At 36.7% G+C, this 18495-nt stretch overlaps 1 protein-coding gene across 4 annotated transcripts in view; it reads right to left on the reverse strand.

Moving 5' to 3' along the window:
* Nucleotides 1-18495, reverse strand: part of LOC131428297 (uncharacterized) — a 72819-nt gene that overhangs the window by 46273 nt on the left and 8051 nt on the right. For all 4 annotated transcript variants that reach the window (XM_058592131.1, XM_058592130.1, XM_058592132.1 and 1 more), the window contains exon 2: nt 16782-17769. In XM_058592131.1, the coding sequence (XP_058448114.1) occupies nt 16782-16890 (109 nt within the window). In that variant the 5' untranslated portion in view covers nt 16891-17769. The remainder of the gene's footprint in view (nt 1-16781; nt 17770-18495) is intronic.

Consider the following 18495-nt stretch of genomic DNA (forward strand, 5'->3'; position numbering starts at 1 on the left):
CATGCGATTTGACGCCTTTAGACTATTTTTTGTGGGGCTACGTCAAGTCTAAAGTCTACAGAAATAAGCCAGTAACTATTCCAGCTTTGGAAGACAACATTTCCGAAGAAATTCGGGCTATTCCGGCCGAAATGCTCGAAAAAGTTGCCCAAAATTGGACTTTCCGAATGGACCACCTAAGACGCAGCCGCGGTCAACATTTAAATGAAATTATCTTCAAAAAGTAAATGTCATGTACCAATCTAACGTTTAAAATAAAGAACCGATGAGATTTTGCAAATTTTATGCGTTTTATTGTTTAAAAAAGTTCTCAAGCTCTTAAAAAATCACCCTATATATCGGTTTGAATTTTAAAAATTCATCATCATGTAATTCGAGAACCGGAAGTCATAATTGGATAAAATAATTAATTTTTGTATATAAGTTTGTTTTAATTAAAATTTTTGTTTCTGAAATTTGATTAGGCTTTTTTTGAGAAAACGATTGAGCTTTGAGAAACGATTTTATACTGGAACCGGAATTCTAAAAGCGGTATGGCCGAAGTCAGATAAATTCACCTGAGTAGCTGTACACTTTACATTTGTTTCAAAACATTTGAAAATCAGTTAAGACATCTTTGAGAGATCATAGCACGAATTAAATTTTTAGGTGCCTTCTGATCGACAACTGAATACCACTAAAACTAAAAAAAGTTAATATTTTTATCGACTATCCAAATCTGCTAACCCGATAAACCTGATTAAATTATGTGGAATAGACATTTTTATACAATCCCCGAAACCGGAAGTTGGATCTGACTGAAAAGCAAGATGTTTTATAGAACTTTGAAACTTTTCATTGGAATCTTAGATGATTCTTAGATTTCATTTGCATCTTAGATCGGTTCAGCCATCTTCAAGAAAAATGAGTTACACAATTTTGATTTCGTTTCACATATCATCCTGTAGTTCCGAAACCAGAGGTCGGAACCAAACATAATGCAGGAACTTTGTTTGGGAGCATACGACTTTTCGTATGAATCTGAATTTGTAGAAAAGAAATTTTCCGAGAAAATTAATTGAAGTTATTTGTCACACACGCATTTGCTGATCTCGACGAACTGATTCGAATGGTATATGGATGTTATGTTGTTCCAGCATTTATTGCTGTAAGTAGTTTAAAACAAAATAATTAAAAAAAATTCTGCCATCATCTGGTTTATATATGTCATATTCGAACGATTATGTTGCCAAAAACGAGCCGTGCCAAAATCGGTCCGAGGCTAAATGTCACGAAAAAGAATGCTGTACACAATCCTTTTGGTTCTTAGAAACAATTGTATGTAACAGTATAAAAAATCGTGTTTTCCGTTGCTCCCAAGCATTTCTTTGTCATACAGCGCTCAAAACTCCTACTGCTGGAATAGGGGGAAAAGTCGCTTACAGAAAAATTTCGATATCTCCGTTAAAAATGGACGGATTTTAACAATCTATGGCTTGTTGGATAGGTATTACCGTGCGGAATCTAAGTCTGAAAACATATTCTGTTTTCAAGGTCAATTGTGACAGATACTGTCAAAAAACAGAAAATTTTGACATAAAACTTTGTATAACTCAAAAAGTAAACATCCGATCTCAAAACCATTCAATAGAGTTTTGGGTGACGGGGAGACCTTTCATTTGCGACTAGTTTGATGAAAATCGGTCCAGCCATCTCTGAGATCTCGACCTCTTAGTTGACAACACACATACGGACACACACACATACACACACACACACACACACACAGACATTTGCTCAGTTCGTCGAGCTGAATCGATTGGTATATGTCATTCGGCCCTCCGGGCCTCGGAAAAATTTTCGAAAGTTTGAGCGAATTCTATACCTATTTTTTATATATATAAAAATAGGTAAAAAGCATTGAAGAATGTTAGGAAAATACTTTCGGTTGTGAAACGACAAAAACTTTACATTAACAAACAATTAAAGGCTATAAACTGTATCTAAGAATGAGACTAACAACAAGTTCATGTGTAAAATAGAAAGTTAACAATAAGATTTGGAAGGCTGAACATAATTTGATAATCCATATGTATCTAAGACTTTTTTTGCTCTGCAAACTTGCAAAACTCGAATTATGTACATTTTTAGAAAAGAAAATCACTTAAACTTACATTTCAAAGTATGACAAATTGAATCATATTATAACTTCGCACACGGAACCACCCGCGATCCCATTTCAACCAGAATATTAGTTGATTTTCTGAATTCGATTGGTTAAAATTTGGTACAACTAATCGATTGTTGTTTTAACTAAACTGTCATTTTTGTTTTTCGATTAGCAGAAACGATGGTTGAAACAACTAATTTAACTGTTTGAAAAAAAAAAAATGCTGTCAATTAGTGAGGACACATACCTTTCAATTTCAACAAATATTTTAGTTGAAATAACTGGTGTTGTTATTGAAACAAAATTCTGTTAGTTGAAAAATAAATCGGTTTTATTTGTTTTAGACATTGAAAATAATTGAATCCATTCGAACAATGTTATTGGTTTGCGAAAATTTTAGTCAATTTATATGAGCTTGGGTGCATCAACCGCTGGGAATTGGAATTTTGCGACGGCAATTCAAACACGCCATTCAATCGCAGCGCGTTCTGTGTGTTTGAAACCCTTCGCTCCTGTTACTTTCATAAATTAAATTCATGTCAAAAAGCGTTTTATTGCTAATGCATGAACATCATCATCGGTATCAAACAGCTGGAAGTAAATCAGTCTGCTGGAAGTAAATCAATGATCGAATTTGAAGCATAAAATTTTTGCGCATACCTGAAAGATTACGAGATGATCATTCATTAACATTTTCTAATTTGTCACCAAATCTTCATCTTAAACAAGGTTAACTTTATCACAACACCGCTGTTAGATAAACACTTGTTATGGAATCATAAATTTCTCAAATCGAATGAACACAATTTCACCGAACGCTTTAACCATCGATGTTGTTTTAATTGACATTTTGAAGCGACGCGAACAGATTTCAACTAAAAAAGTTGTTGATTTTGCATTGCAATTATTGTTTTGCTTTCAACTGTCTCCGGCATTTGACAGTATTCAAAACAACATATTTTTCAACTACTTGAATATATGCTAATCAAAAACCATATTGGTTGAATCAAAAAGAAACTAGTTAAATCAACTATCGCAAAAATCAAAAACTGCGATATCGCAATTTTATGATCGAAGGGTTCTCCGTGGCAAATTTAGCTGGAGTTAACATCAAAACAGACACAACGTTTATTAAAAACAAAATATGATAATAGATATAATATTCTGCTGCTCCCAAAGGATTACTTGATTTATGCTTATATGCAGGGCCGCAGAAAGGGGAGGGGGGAAGTCCCGTGTTAAAATAGGTTTAATGTGAATTGGTGAAACGGAGAAGTAAAATCAATTAATCAATCAATGAAAGAATGCCAGCTTGTTTTTTCACATCATCCAGATCTATTTTTGACATTACCCACCTAACAATTTTGCACATTGTCCGACAAAGTTTCATTGAAACACAAGAAACAGTGTGACACAACACACATTAAAATTTATTGTACAATATAGAGTAAAATTTATAAAATATGATGACGTTACAAATGATTTCCACACAGAAAGAAATTGTGAGTTTTACAGGTGACATAATTCTTCAAACGATACAATTCATAACTACTGAACATCTCAAATGACACAATATTCCATTCGTACAGAAATTTACTGGCTCCGAGTGTAATTTGCACTCGGCTAGCTAGTGAGACTGAATGAATTTATATGCACGATTTACCAGTTAAGTAGATATGTGTATCTGTGGCTCAGTCGACTAACTGGTGTTTTTTGTGATCCAATGTTTTTCGGTTCAAGTCGCGTTGTTGATGTCGATCTTTTGATTTTTATTCCTTTCGTTTTAAAGATATCTATCTATCTACAATCTAACCTCTTTTCATGCGGGGGATACGAACCGCATGAAAAAGACCAGCCATAACTTCGGAAATTCGCCTAAAAATCCCACATATGTAAGTCTGAATCTTTGCATAAAAACACGTAAATTTGGATCTTTTTCAACAGATGTCTTAAAAATTGGTAAAACATCGAGAGTCAATTCACATTCATTTTTTCCAATATAATATCGGATCTCGAAGTTTCCGTTTGATTTTAAGAAGTTCAACGTTTTAAAGTTCGACTTTAAAACTGCTAGCAACTGCGGTATTGGATTGTTCACACTGTTGGCGTTGGACTAAACAATCGTTGTCAAAATTACAGTCAAAATTTGTAGTGTTCTTGTGTTTTACATAAACTTATTTGTATGTAAACGAAATATTTTTCCGTAAATAATTCTCTGAGAATTTTGGAAACCCTGAAAAGGACCGTTTATATTGTTGGCAATGGAAGATTCTGATCACTGGGATTATTAGACTTCGCTCGTTAATAATTGAAACTTCGTACAACAATTATTTTAAATATATAGTTTAATCTACTCGAATCGATGCTTAAAAATTTTCCGATGCTTGGATATTTTGAGTGTAGTGATATCGAAAACTTTCTCAACGCGTAACTCTGAAACTTCGCATAAAAAACAACATGATTTAAGTGTAATGGTTTTGAAAGTTGATGTGATTGGAGTAGCTAATATGAATAAGAGTACGACTATCAAGATAATAAGGAAAAATCGTTCTGCTTTACTAAAAAGGCAATGTAAGCATTACCCGAGCAGAGTGTGAGATCAAATAGAAAACTCATTTTGATGTTGTGATGTTCGATTACTCAATTTGCTGTTGTTTTGGTCGTTTTAAGTGGCAAAAAATCAAAATCGAAAGCAAAAAGATAACAAACAGAAAACTATTTTTGCTAACAGCGAAAGCAAACTGAAATCTAAATAAGATATAGATTTTTTCTTGTTGATAGCAAAACTAGTTCTCAATTTGAAGTTATTATCAAACAACGAAAACAAAACTGGAATGCATAATCAGTTATTGATTTGCTTTAAAAAGACATTACTGAAAACAAACAAGTCGCGAGAATAAACTAAAAATAGATTTTGCAACAATAAAAAAGCGTCAAAAAGCACAACACCTCCACAGAGAGAGACTTGGGTTTCGAACCTAGGTGATTTGGATTCCGAACTCTCTGCGAATGCTATGGACTGTGACGCTAAGCTGTGAGTAGATGGAGAATTTCCGATCATATGACAAGCAGTGTTGATTCGTAGTTTTAGCCTATGTACATTTGTTTCGTCGCATCCGTCCCGCAACAATCGTGAATGGTAGTGCAACTATTTGATAGGTCTGAAAATGTGCTCTTTGTCTTTCTCGTATCCAGAAGCTGTAGCATGCGAAAATCATAATATCAAATTGAGTTATTTATTTGATCTCACTCTACTCGAGTATGTAATCACTTTGAAATAAGAATTTCTAGGCTCAGGAGAGCGAGCTTTAGAGTGAAGTCTTTTACATCAAATTCTCACTGAAGACGTGAATTAGGAATCAGACGAAAAGCAATCCCAGATCATATGTTATTTCGATTCCAAAAATATATCTTACTTACTTCGACTAATTGGGACAATGAACGAGTAACTCACTTCTGCCCATAGACAGCATCACACTGATTTAGCAAGTTTTTAGTTCTTGTGTAGACTTAAATTCGGGATCATCCGAAGAAGGTTACTTTCGAAGCAAACATTAAGCAATTCATTCTTGGTTCAGATAAAATGGATTAAACATAGATAATTCATGGAAATCTGATTATTAGGAGAATAGGGGTTTCAAACTAGTTTTCTAAGTTTTTCAAATATTAATGCAAAATCGCTGTATGGAGCTAGTGTGCTAAAATATGATCCAGCTCAGAACTTGAAATCTGCAAAGCTTTTTTCTAAGGAAAGTTGTTCTGGATGTCAAGGTCTACATTATGAAGAATATTTTAGTTAGGAATTCATTCGTCAAGCAATCAAATATTTAAACTTTTCAGGGATAATCCTTCGATACGTTTTGAAGACCATAGAATCATTTTTCATACCTTAGATATGACGAGGGGTGGATGTAGCAAGTGCCTTTAAAAAGGGGGGGGGGGGTTTCTTGCTCCTCAGAGTAGTATAAAGTATTTTAATGGGGGTGGGAGAGAGCGTAGCAAGTGTCCTTAACAGAGGGGTGAGTAACGAAAAATCGATAGTTTTTTAAGACCATAGAAAGCGCAGCAAGTGCCTTTGAAAAAGGGGGTGTAGTGTTTCTAACGCTATAACTCCGAAATCACTGAACGACCAAATTTGTCAAAGATACTTCTTGATCTTCAGAGATGGTCATAAGTGTATTTTTATGGGGAAGGGGGCCGAGCGAGGTTTTTTAACAGGAGATCATGGAAAAGATTATTTAATTGGATGAGTATCGATACTTTTTGAAGACCATACATAGTTTTTACAAAACTCAAACTGTATATATGATCTAATATCCAACTCCAATTTATAAACTTTATTGGCACAAGTAATTCTTAGTGTTCATAGGTTCTTATAAGAGATATTTTGAAGATAAGGGGGTAGGAGAGGTGGTGGTTGCAGTAAGTAGTAAGAGGTGGGGAGGGGGGGGGGGGGGGTTAGGCAAAATGTTTCGAGTTTTACGAAATCGAAATTTTTTGACAGGCTCAGATATACAACTCAGTAAATTATCATCAAACTTAGCAGAGGTACTTTTTGCAATTCAGAGGAGGTGGTTTTTTTTGTCGAGATCAGATTTTCATTGCACAGGTGAACAAAAGATTGGAGTTTGAAGCAAGTGCCTCTAAAAAGAGGTTCATTGTTCAATTTATCTTATTTGTCGACAAACGAGGGAAGCCGGAGGATATAGAATAGGAGAAAAGAGTCTGGAAAATCAATTTTCATTCCCCCCCCTCCCTTTTTTTGACGAGTACAGATGCTTTTTACACTACTCAGAGGGCAGAGAGCTGTTGCAAGTTCACTAACAAAAAGGAGTTCAATTTAAAATTCATTCGACGAGAAACGATACTTTTTGGTTAATACCGATACTACCTTCACATCAAAATAGATTAAAGGGTAATTTCAAGGAAGATAGACGTGGCACCAATGATCGTCAACCTATCCAATGTCCTCCAGATGTGTGGTGCTAGAACAATAATTTCGTAAGCAAAAATATAGAGGATTATTGGTGTAAAAGTTGAAAAAGTGTTGACAAAAATCTTTTCCTTGATCACGGTTATGGTTCCGGACAACTGACACAGGAAGCATTTTTGTAAAACGCAACATCGAATTAAAGGAATAATTGTTCCATTAAAATTTATTTTTGCATTTTTGTATCGTTTAAAGGAATTAGTCCTATTTTGATGCAGTTATTAAGTTGTTGCTTTTGAATAAAAACATTTTTGGAGTTTCCCAAAATTTTGTCTCGCAAGTTTTTTTTTCAAAAGTAACAGCAAAAAGATAACATAATGTGATATCAATTGAAAAATTGATGAGCTAAGATCAAATCAAGATTTCAATGTGATGTTGCTATCATAATAAGATTTCGATTTGCTCTTGTTTTGATGTTTGACTTTGCTCGGGTATGCATTTCAAATCTAAAGAAAAATAAAAGTTTGAAAATATTTTCATTTTTCCTTTGAAGAATTAGCTTCGTCTTTCATTAACATTTTTTTCAATTAATAAGCGATATAATGAGAATTTCAAACTACTGTGTAAGTTATACTGTGCTACCTTCCAGCTAACTTTTCCTACACTTTGCCCCGATAACCCAGAAAAGCGATAGAGGGAAACGATTGACGCGCATAGTTTGGCGTGCAAGAATTTGGCCAATTTTCTACAAAGACGGTTTATCTTCACTCACGTTATACCTTCATTTCACACGAGTTTCGTAGCTCGGAGCTTTTCCCGACACAAAAATATTATGCAATTCTCGCCGCGATGGAATTGTTTGCCTATATGAACGCGGATCAAACTATTGTTCTGCCACTGTTAAATCATCTACGCTAAAGAGTGAAAAAAAACGAGTGGCGAACGGATGTTCGCTATTATTTGCATATTGGAGATGCTTTTCTGCAGTTGGTAGCCACTGCAGGCTATCGATCGCTATTTTACTATGAATGTTGCAATCGCACCGGTGGGTCTGGGTTTGATCGGTCGTTGGTATACAGGTGGAAACGTCATGCGTGTAAACACGGTGGATCAAGCACTATCACATTCAGGTTAATGAAACTGAATCGAGAGCGACAGCAGGTTGGCGCTGAATGGTTCGAAAGTGAGAGCGTTTTTTGCTGTCTGTAGTAGGTCTTCTATTTTTGGCGAGTGAACCGACAATTCGCCATCTCTTGATTCACTCCTCCTGTTGGGTTTAATTACGTTGATTGATGCAGGATGTGTTTTAAGGGTACCGTTTGTGGTGGCAGCTTGATCAGATGAAAGTTAATTGAAAGTCTCTGTTTCCGCTTATTTTCTTAGCAAAGTTTGAGTTTCATGTATTTTGAAGTAGACGAAAGCATTAATGTAGTACACGGTGACTTTGTGTTCATTTTGCTGCATATCGAGGGATAAGTCAGGGTACTAAATTCAGATGTGGAGCTCGATTTCTTGTTCTCACAGACTTCGCTGTTGATAAAATAGACTAGTAATGTTAAACATTACCGGTTTTAGCGTAAAAATTGAAGACACTGAACGCTCGCTACACATTGTGAAATAGTTTTAAATGAATAACAACAAGAACTATTTATTCAACCTAATTATGGTCGTTCACCGGAGTGAGAACAAGGCCAATGTCGATTGATGATAGAATAAAGATTATAGTTCTACGGATGAACAAGCGTAATCTGGTATTGATCATAACACTCAGTGCACTGGACTGGAGTATATGCTTCCACAGAAAGAACATTGTCGGTCGTTATTCCAAATGTAATGCTCTTACTATTATATGCATATATTAGACTGGCTCGATCTTCGACTATCCACTCGAACACGGTATCGTTTTTTCGCATTCGTTAGGGTATTCTGAGATTTGGCACCCAACTGTATTCGTTCTTAATTTTTGTGTGAAAAGTTTAGGCTTCATAAACCCAATCTTGGGTTGGTCATTTCTTCGCGACTCGGTTCGAAAACCAATGCATTTTTTAAATCACAAAATGGGAATTGTAGCTGAAGGTTGAAGCTTCCCAACGGTACAGATAATTTGTTTGAAAACCTAGTTGCGATGGGTATTTATTTTCAATTTACAAAAAGTGGTCGATTTGACCTCGGTCTCCCCTTCACAGGCTCTGCTCAATTAGGCTGATAACTGTGTGGTGTTCCTCATGCAGGGTGCTTTAGGGTAACGGAGCTATTTTAGCTACTCTAATATATTTCTGCCCGGCGCTAAAATGTTTGGTTGTAATCAAAATAAAGTACATATTCATTTCTAATATGTTTGAGCATGGAATAATTTTTAAAATTCTGAGATACGATGTACTTCATTGTGATTACATTCAGAAATATGTATACGGTATCAAAATATATTAGAGTGGCCAAAATACCTCCGTTACCCTTAACAACCCTGCATATGGAATACCACACAGTTATCAGCCTAATTGAGCAGAACCTATGTAGGGTAGACCGGGGCTAAACCGACCACTTGTTAGAAATTGAAAAAAAAACACCCATTACATTTCCCGGATAATAGAAGTTACGGATTTGAGTCCTGTCTCTGTGATAGTCTTTCGGAAAACTTTATATCTGCTATTCGTTTTGTCAGTCCTTGTCAATCGGCAATTTAGTTTATTCAGCTGAACTGAAAATAGAATTGATCGAATGAACTGTTCTGGCGGAATCATGCAATACTGTATAGAAAGAAGAAAGAAGGTTGTATAGCAACAGATCTTGGAGCACGCATGCTGCCTGCTTCTGATTTCCAGACAGTCAAAACTAGGCTAGAAAACAACAAAGCTGCTGATGTAAACCAACTTTTTCGACTTCAAGTCAGCATACGACATAATCGATCGAGACCAGCTATGACAGATAATGCACGAATGCGGGTGTCCGAACATGGACCTGGTGATTTGATGGTCGTCTCACCGAATGACGTTTCGCCGAATGCCATTTAGCCGAAATGCTCATTTCACCAAATCGTACATTTGAAATAAATAAAAGGAACTGTTTAACTCAGAAAGCATACTCTTGTTTGAATTTTTCAGATGAATGGAATTTCTAGACAAAATTTGCAGTTGAAATGCAGTCGACTTTCGGCGAAATGACTCGCTCCCATTTCCATCGTTCGAGTATCGGGGACACTTTCGGGTCCTTTCGAAGCTTAAAGAAGGATATGGCAAGGTCAATGTTGCGTTAGGTAAAGGTAAAGAGAACGGGAATAGACACAAGTGAATGTTCGTCCAGCTTCTTGGTTTCGCCAACACTACTGACATTATGGCACGGAACTTTGAGGTGATGTCGGAATCAAACATCAGACAGAAAACTGAAAAGCTGTGTAGTTGGAGACAGTTGCAACTGATGTTCAATGTGCCGGTATAAATTGAATTCATAGTCCATCGGGCTATACTGTACGCAATCTTTCAATTACTCCGATACATTTACATAGAAAATTGTTAATTTTGCCTCCAAACTAGAGATGGGCCGAATCGTTCGATTTGAAGATCCGTTCAGAACTTGATAGTTCTACCCAAGGATGGCTTTTATCGTATCAAAGAACGTTCACTGGCAATTCTTCAACGATTGAATCAGTGCCATCAAAGAGAGTTGGAAATCATCGCAACAACAAAAACCCGGCATGGCTCATTTAACATAGAATCGACACCAGTGCGAGAGCGAATTTCTCTCGAAGACATTTCTGAGAATCAAAGGTTAGCACACTGCTGTGGGGATCTTCTCTGAAGCAACAAACGGTCGCTTATTATCGTTTCGCGATCCGATTCTATACAGGCAGTTGATAATTGCGATAGAATCATTTTACTATTGCCGCTTATTCTAACTATGTGCATATAATCTTTGTATAAGTTGTGTTTATGAAAATGTCTGTGAATGCTCCACACAAGGGTTTTGAAATATTGCAACCTAGTATGAGAATCATCAAGTTGAATCATCGACTCGATTTTCTGCAATAATTGTCAACTTGCGATTCTCTCTTGGGAAATTCCACACAGCAATGATCATTATCAGACTGTAATTTTTTTAAGGGCCGTGAAATACTCAGAGTATGAAGTGGAGTGAAGGAATGTAGAAAAATTCTCTCGCGGTTCATGCATTGAGAGACTCGAGTTCTTGTAGCATCTTCTACCGGATTGAAAATGTTGTATACATTATAGATAGCAATATAGCAGTTTCTGTCAAATTATCGCCAATCACCAACACTGGTTCTACCAAAAGAACTTGTTCTGTTGAACCGCTTATTCGGTCTTCTGAAATTTTGTATGTTCCTCCGAAAAAAATGTGTGCCATATAGCGAGTACTTCTTTACATATAGCTTACAACTTTTACCATATTCCTAAAATCAGTTACCGTTCCAAAATACAGTTTACAATTTTTCAAAGAATTAGACTTCTCTTGAAAAGAATAAAGAACTATAATTCTTTAATGAAGAACTCTTGTACACTCATTCTTCTAGAAGAACTGTTCGCGAACTGATTGTCCATCTCTACTCCAAACATCACTTTATCGTGTTTCGTTCAAAACCTTTACTATTGGAATATGACGAAGATCACTTAAGGATTGTACTAAAATAAATGTAACACTTTCTTTTGTGTATAGCTTTTTATTGTAGGTGTAAAATTTGATGAAATTTTGGGAAAAACTAGATTTGAGTGTAATGAGCTAGACGCAGGAAAGTTAAGGAATTTCTTCAAGTACAACATGAACTTTTCGATTCGGGAAGAGGTCAAACATCAATTCGGTCGAATGGTTCATCCAACAGACAATAAACCGGGTAGAACATCATGTCTTCAAGGTAACGCAGGGGTCGAACTGAACCTATATTAATTTCTATATTTATAGAATTAATGGTCAAATCTCGGCGTAAGAAAGCTGTATCGCGAGTGGTTTGTGGCGGTTCAATGCATAGGGAACTGGTCTTACAAGCCATTTGTCGTATGTTCGAGTCCCGACCTTGAAGGATTCTTAGTGTGAGTAGGATCGTAGTACTAGCCATGTAATAATTCTGAACACTAGCAATCGGCTGTGAAGTTTGTTGAAACAGAAAGGAAAAATTCCAGAAAAAGGTATGTAATACCAAGACTTTACCTGAAGGAAAAAAGAAAATCCTGCACTTGCTGCCTATTACGACATGGAAGCAGAAATCCAGTGAATTTATTCTTGATTGAGATGTATCGGCTTTCCAGTCTTGTATAAATTAAGAACTCCTTTATTTGTTCTTCTTCCGACATTTCGGTCCTTATTGGACCTTTTTCAAGGAATCTGTAATGTTTATTGTGTCAATTACATTCATAATTACAATCTATATAAACAGTTTAACATTTACCGACAATTTTGGTGTTCTTTTGTCTGTTAGTTCTAGTTGAATATATAGTGATCATACTTTATCTACAACTATAGTGAAAACAATTTATTTTAAAATGTTGTGCAAATATCTTGTACAATTTTTATCGTGCACCTGCTGTAATTCGCGAAATAGTAAATTATTATGTTTATTTTAGACGATCCGAAAAACAAACACTATCGGCGTCACTGCCCATTAAATACACAAAATATCCATTTAATCATACTAACTGTTGAACGTTATCTGGTGTTACTCTACTGTGTGTGTATGTGTCTGATTTTGACAAAACTACTTATACACTTTTTGTTTTGATCCTCTCTTCTGTATATTTTTTATGTGCAGCAGTCCAACATAGGGAGTGTATCGATAAGTAGTTAGTAACATTCAAACAGTTATTACTCTGAAATGGCTTAATTTTTTTGCAGCGTGTTTTGCGGTGACATGTTTGTTTATATGTCAATAACAGCTGCGCAATCGATTGATTTCGGTACGGTTTATCGTTTCAATGATGAGTCGAATTGATCCGGAAACGCGAAAAAAAATTCTGCACACTTGGTGCTCAGATAGTGGTGTCACGTACAACGAAATTGCAAAACGGGTGAAAGCGCACCACACCTGTGTCAAAAATATTATCGAGAAGTTCGGTAAGACACTTTCCATTAAGGATTTGCCCCGATCCGGTAGGAAAACGGGTCCCAGCCAGCGCGGCCGGGACTTAAAAGTGGTTGAGTACATCAGGAAAAACCCATCGGCGTCGACGCGGGATTTGGCCAAGCAGTTCAACACCAGCATCGGGATGATTCAACGAATCACAGTCTGGAACTCCTTGAAAACGTACAAGAAACAGAAGGTGCTGGAAAAGTCCCTGGTACAGCAAGTTCAGGCCAAAACAAGAGCGCGAAAACTGTATAACCGGATTCTACAGAATAAAGACGGATGCATTCTGATCGACGACGAAACCTACGCCAAGGAAGACTCTCGAACGCTGCCCTGACCGCAATATTATACGAAATCGGTGTACCAGGACCTGGACAACGCTGACACCACGGTGGCGATGGAAAAGTTTGGGCAGAAGGTGTTGGCAAGCAATTTGTACTTGTGGTTTGCGGTCGTCGATTTTCTTCACGAAGGACACAATTAACGCCAAGGTGTACGAAGATGAATGTTTGAAGAAGAGAATGCTGCCACTGCACAGTGGTTCAAAAGCGCAATTTCACGCTCTTAATTGATAACTCATCGGAACGTAGTTTTTGAGGTACAGTATCTTCAGCAATGTTGCTCAGAATGATAGTCGCCATCTTTTGGCAAATTTTATTTATGTGATTAATCCCCCTAAAAGTGAGATAAAAATATTATTTTAGTTCAGAGCCAACATAGGGGCTAAGTTACTTCGACAAAGTTGTTCAGAGAGATATTTTAAACAAATTTGCTGAAGGTGCTATTCCCGTAACTTGAGTGTAATTCATAATATAATGTATTTTCTGAAAAGGGTGTCCTAAAACCAGCTTTTATAAGAAAACACATATATTATCAATTTATATGAATTTTTCATGTTACACAAAGTTTTTCATAATTAAAAATTACACAACTTTCTCAAACATACTATGCTGCTATCATTTCAGTTCAATGAAATAGAGCTATTTTTCATGTTTTTTCAACTTGTCTATCATCAAAAGGCGCAGAAAGGTGCAGATGAGACCACTTACATATTAAACTACTTCAAAAGAGCTTTCATACCGTGGTTGAATTACTCGTCTGCGATTGTCTGCAGGCGAGATATGTTCTTTTCAAATATCCTTGTCCTTGGAATTTGCAATGATAAGGTTCATTGTATATCAGATCAGACTTCAGTATATATTCCTTACCATGGTAACTCTCACACTAAAAGACTTTTATGCACTCTACAGAAAGCATAAGGCTCCTCCTCTCTTCTGGCCGGATTTGGCTTCCGCCCACTACGCCAACTCCGTTCAACAGTGGTTGTCAAAAAATAATGTACAATTCGTTGAAAAGGACATCAACCCATCGAACTGCCCGGATCTTCGGCCAATTAAAGGTATTGGGCAATTGTCAAGCGGCACTTTCGGAAGGAAGGTACAGTGTCCCAAAACATACAGGAGTTCAAAAAAACTGGACATCTGCCACCAGGAAAGTCACAAAAGTAACTGTGCAGAATTTAATGAAGAATGTCAAGTCCATTTTTCTCATATGTTTGGGATAGCTTCGTCGGTGTTTGTGTGTCCAGCTTGTCTAAGGGAGTGTAGTTTTTTTTGTGTTAGATCTGTGTCCCGATATTCTTAAATCACGAATATCGGGGCACGGATCTAACATAAATTAGTGGTCATTCCACTATAACAAGCATTGCATTCATCACAATCAATTTTGTAAACAACATTATTTTGTTCATCTGGGGTTGTTTTATCCTTTATCGGTGGTAAAATAGACCCAATCGTTTTACAATGCTTTATAGCAACGTATATGTTAGGGTTTCCTTTTTTTATAATGTTTGCTAACTGTTCCGTTAACCCTCAGGGTACGGACTATAAAAAAGTTACGTTCAGTACGGACAGGGTTAGCCTAACCCGGCGACTTTGATTGGGTGTATATCGAGCTGTACTTTGTCAATTTGAATAATTTTTTTTTTATTTTGTGTGAAATTGACTCAAAAATATAATAGAGTTGTCAGATTAATCATTTAACTGATTGAAAAAAAATCATAATGAAAAATGTTAACGGGTCTTGAATTTTTTCTGAAAAAAACGTTTTTTTTTCAAAATGCTGTAACTTTTTGAAAAAAAAAAATATTAACATTGTATAACTCGCATTTGAAAGGTAAAACAGTAGTTCTTACAAATGTCCATAACGGTTTTTTGATTTATTCCAAAAACTATATTTTTTTTGAAAAATGAAAATACGCGTTTTTTCGAGTTAGCGAAAAAACGTTGTTTCGTTGATTTATGATGATAAAGGTTAAAATTAATTACTTTGAGCGTAAAAAAATTGTTTCTCAGATATTGTTGAGTAGTATCATATAAATAAATACCAAACATAATTGTTAAAGGCGAATATTTATTATTAAAAAGTTACACAAGTCATGTTACATAATATTGCCGCACTCGCAGCACAGTTTCGCTACGTGCTCTTTACACATCGCCTTATGACGCTCTTAGCATGCAGGTATGAAGGGCGGCCGCGTTTGCGCGGCGGGGCGCCTCTCGGAGCAGCTGCTTCTTCTTCGCCTGACAATCGCTCTCCTTCAGATTCTGCGTCTGTTTCAGAATCGTGAGAACTTTCCTCTTCCGCACCTACGGCGTCGTCGGTGTCACTGTCATTCTCTGTAACGCTGTCCTCCTCGTTTTCCTTGTACAACTCCTCCAAAGCAGCAACGCTTCGAGTGATTCGACGCGTTGCCATGTTTTAATGCGTGTTCTTTAACAAAAAATTACAAGAAACAAAATTTAATGAGTTATAATTCACTACGAGCAGCAAAGATTTCGATATAAGACGTACGTTCAAGTGATTGAGATCTACTACAATACTTCGCTTACACCATGTACAACGCGTTATTTTGAGGTTAGAATCTACAAAATTAAGTAAAGAGTACGTATTCTTACTTACCTTTTTATTCCTCAGCGGCAAACAGACGAAAATTAAAACTTAATTTTTTTGAAAATTTTGGATTTTGTAACGTTCGATACGGACTGGGTGTACCACACCCGAGCACAATGTTTATATGTGTCTAGCTCGGACACAAAGCGGAGACTGACTCTGCCGCTTGGGCCTCTAATAGTGTGTACCTATAAGTTTTTTCCCCCCCTGGTCCGGACCCCCCTCGCCGACTTCTCTTCGTATGGCGCTTCTTTCAAATTTCGCTCGGGTTACGGTAACCCAGTCCGTACCCTGAGGGTTAAGCCGTTTACATTTGTGATTGAGTGAAATGTTTTACAGTTTTCTCCTTCTGTACCACTCACCTTCCTAGTTGTAGCCCGTTTTATTTTCTCTGCTACTTTGTTAATTATCCTGTTTATCAATGACATTGGGTTCAATTCTTTAATGATTGCATGATGCTTCATGACAGAAAGGAGTGCTGTAGAAAGTGCTTTAGATTGTAATTATGAATGTAATTGACACAATAAACATTACAGATTCCTTGAAAAAGGTCCAATAAGGACCGAAACGTCGGAAGAAAAGAAAATAAAGAAGTTCTTAATTTATACAAGAATGAAAAGCCGATACATAACCTTAAAATACTCGTAACAGCCGTTAACAATATAGATAATCTTACGTACCATGTTGGGGTTGGACGAGTCGGTTGTCGATTTGTATGGATCCAGTGAAACGCACCAGAAATACTAGGCAAACGAGGGAAAGGCTCCAATTACATCTTACAGTCTTCATTTTGAGACTATCACTTACACACTACGAAATAATGTTCACTATTTATCGGTTCCGGAATGTCGTTTGATTTTGAAGTATTTTCTAGGTGCTGTTTTTATGTGACTTTTATCGTTTCATTTAACATAAATAGTTAATCACTTCCTATGTCTCACTCATTTATTTTCCCACTATTTCGTTCCCATTAGTTTCAAAATCTTCCAGCTATCACGTGTTTCAGTGGCAATTTGATAAAGCAAAAAGGGAACTTTCGATCGTTTCACTGTAGCGCGAAAAAAAACTAATTTTTTATTTCACTTCAAGGCACGGATGTTCCTAGCATCGAAAGGTCTGATCAACAAGAAATGAGCGCTACGCCACGGACCACCGGATTTCGCTTTGTAATTGGCTACGAAGAGAAAGCACGACGAGTTTTGCCAAAAGTTGTGATGGTCGCTCTTATAACGTTTTTGTCTGATTTTGGCAACCAACGTTTGTGGGACAGATTTTACTTCCGTTAAGGTTATCACGCTAGTTTGGTTCAGCTATTACTGTTGCCTTTGTTGGTTTATTGAACCTTCTTGATCGTCCGGAAAGCACCTGAGTCACACATTCAGACAGTCTCCTTTTCATAATTATCGGTGGTAGCGAAATTAACGTTAGACATGATCACCGGTCTGCTTCCTACACTTGCAGATCATTTCACAAACGGTCAAGATAATTAGCGCCGGTTTCTGTAGGAAATCTCCCACGCATCACCCAACGTCAACGGGTTACTGAGCGCTGGAGCACGGTTTGCACAGTTGGGTCCGGGAGTCTTGGGTCATTGAGCCGAAGCGTCATTGCAGCAGTTGTATATAAAGGTAAAGGATGATGATGCCAGCCAGAATTTTTGTGGAACAACTGAAAAGATAATTAAAAAAATATTATAATAAAAATAGTAATTTAGCACAAAATTGCTCACGGACTGAGTGAGAAAAACAAACAAAAATGTCGGAATTATTATATTATAGCATGGTGTTTAGAATTTATATGATTCAGGCACTCATACTTCTATGATTCTATGATGATTTAGCTTTTATATTGATTTTATCGCGCAAAAAGGAAACCCAGTTAGCTCACGCCGTCAGGAATTGTTAGTTAGTCACTGTGCATGTTTTGGTTTTTTGAATGAACCAGCACAAAACAAATCTGCGATCAACAAAATCATTAAACTTTGTCAAAACACGAAGCAAACAGACTAATTTGCATGTCAATACGAAAAATTTGACCTCTACTCATTTCCCCATAACACATCTGCAGTCATTGTTTACAGCATAGTTGAAGCGATCGCTGCTCTCGCATACATATGTTGGTGCGGTCATAGCTGATGTTAATCTTTGTTCTAACTATTCGGACTAACATTTTTGCAGCATTCCCAGCAGTGTGGTCGTAAAACGCATGTGCCTAACTAACCGTAGTACGAGTAATAAAATTCTCATCCCGTAGTTCGTTCAAATGAGATCAATATCATGTCGAAACCTCTCGTATGCTGATTGTCTCATGGGAACTTGAACGACTCCCGCAGAAACCTTGTCATCAGCAGTGACACTAACTTAAGCACAAATAATGGTATCAGATTATAGATCA

The sequence above is a fragment of the Malaya genurostris genome, chromosome 2 (genome assembly GCF_030247185.1).
Source record: "Malaya genurostris strain Urasoe2022 chromosome 2, Malgen_1.1, whole genome shotgun sequence".
In the NCBI taxonomy this organism is placed as follows: Eukaryota; Metazoa; Arthropoda; class Insecta; order Diptera; family Culicidae; genus Malaya; species Malaya genurostris.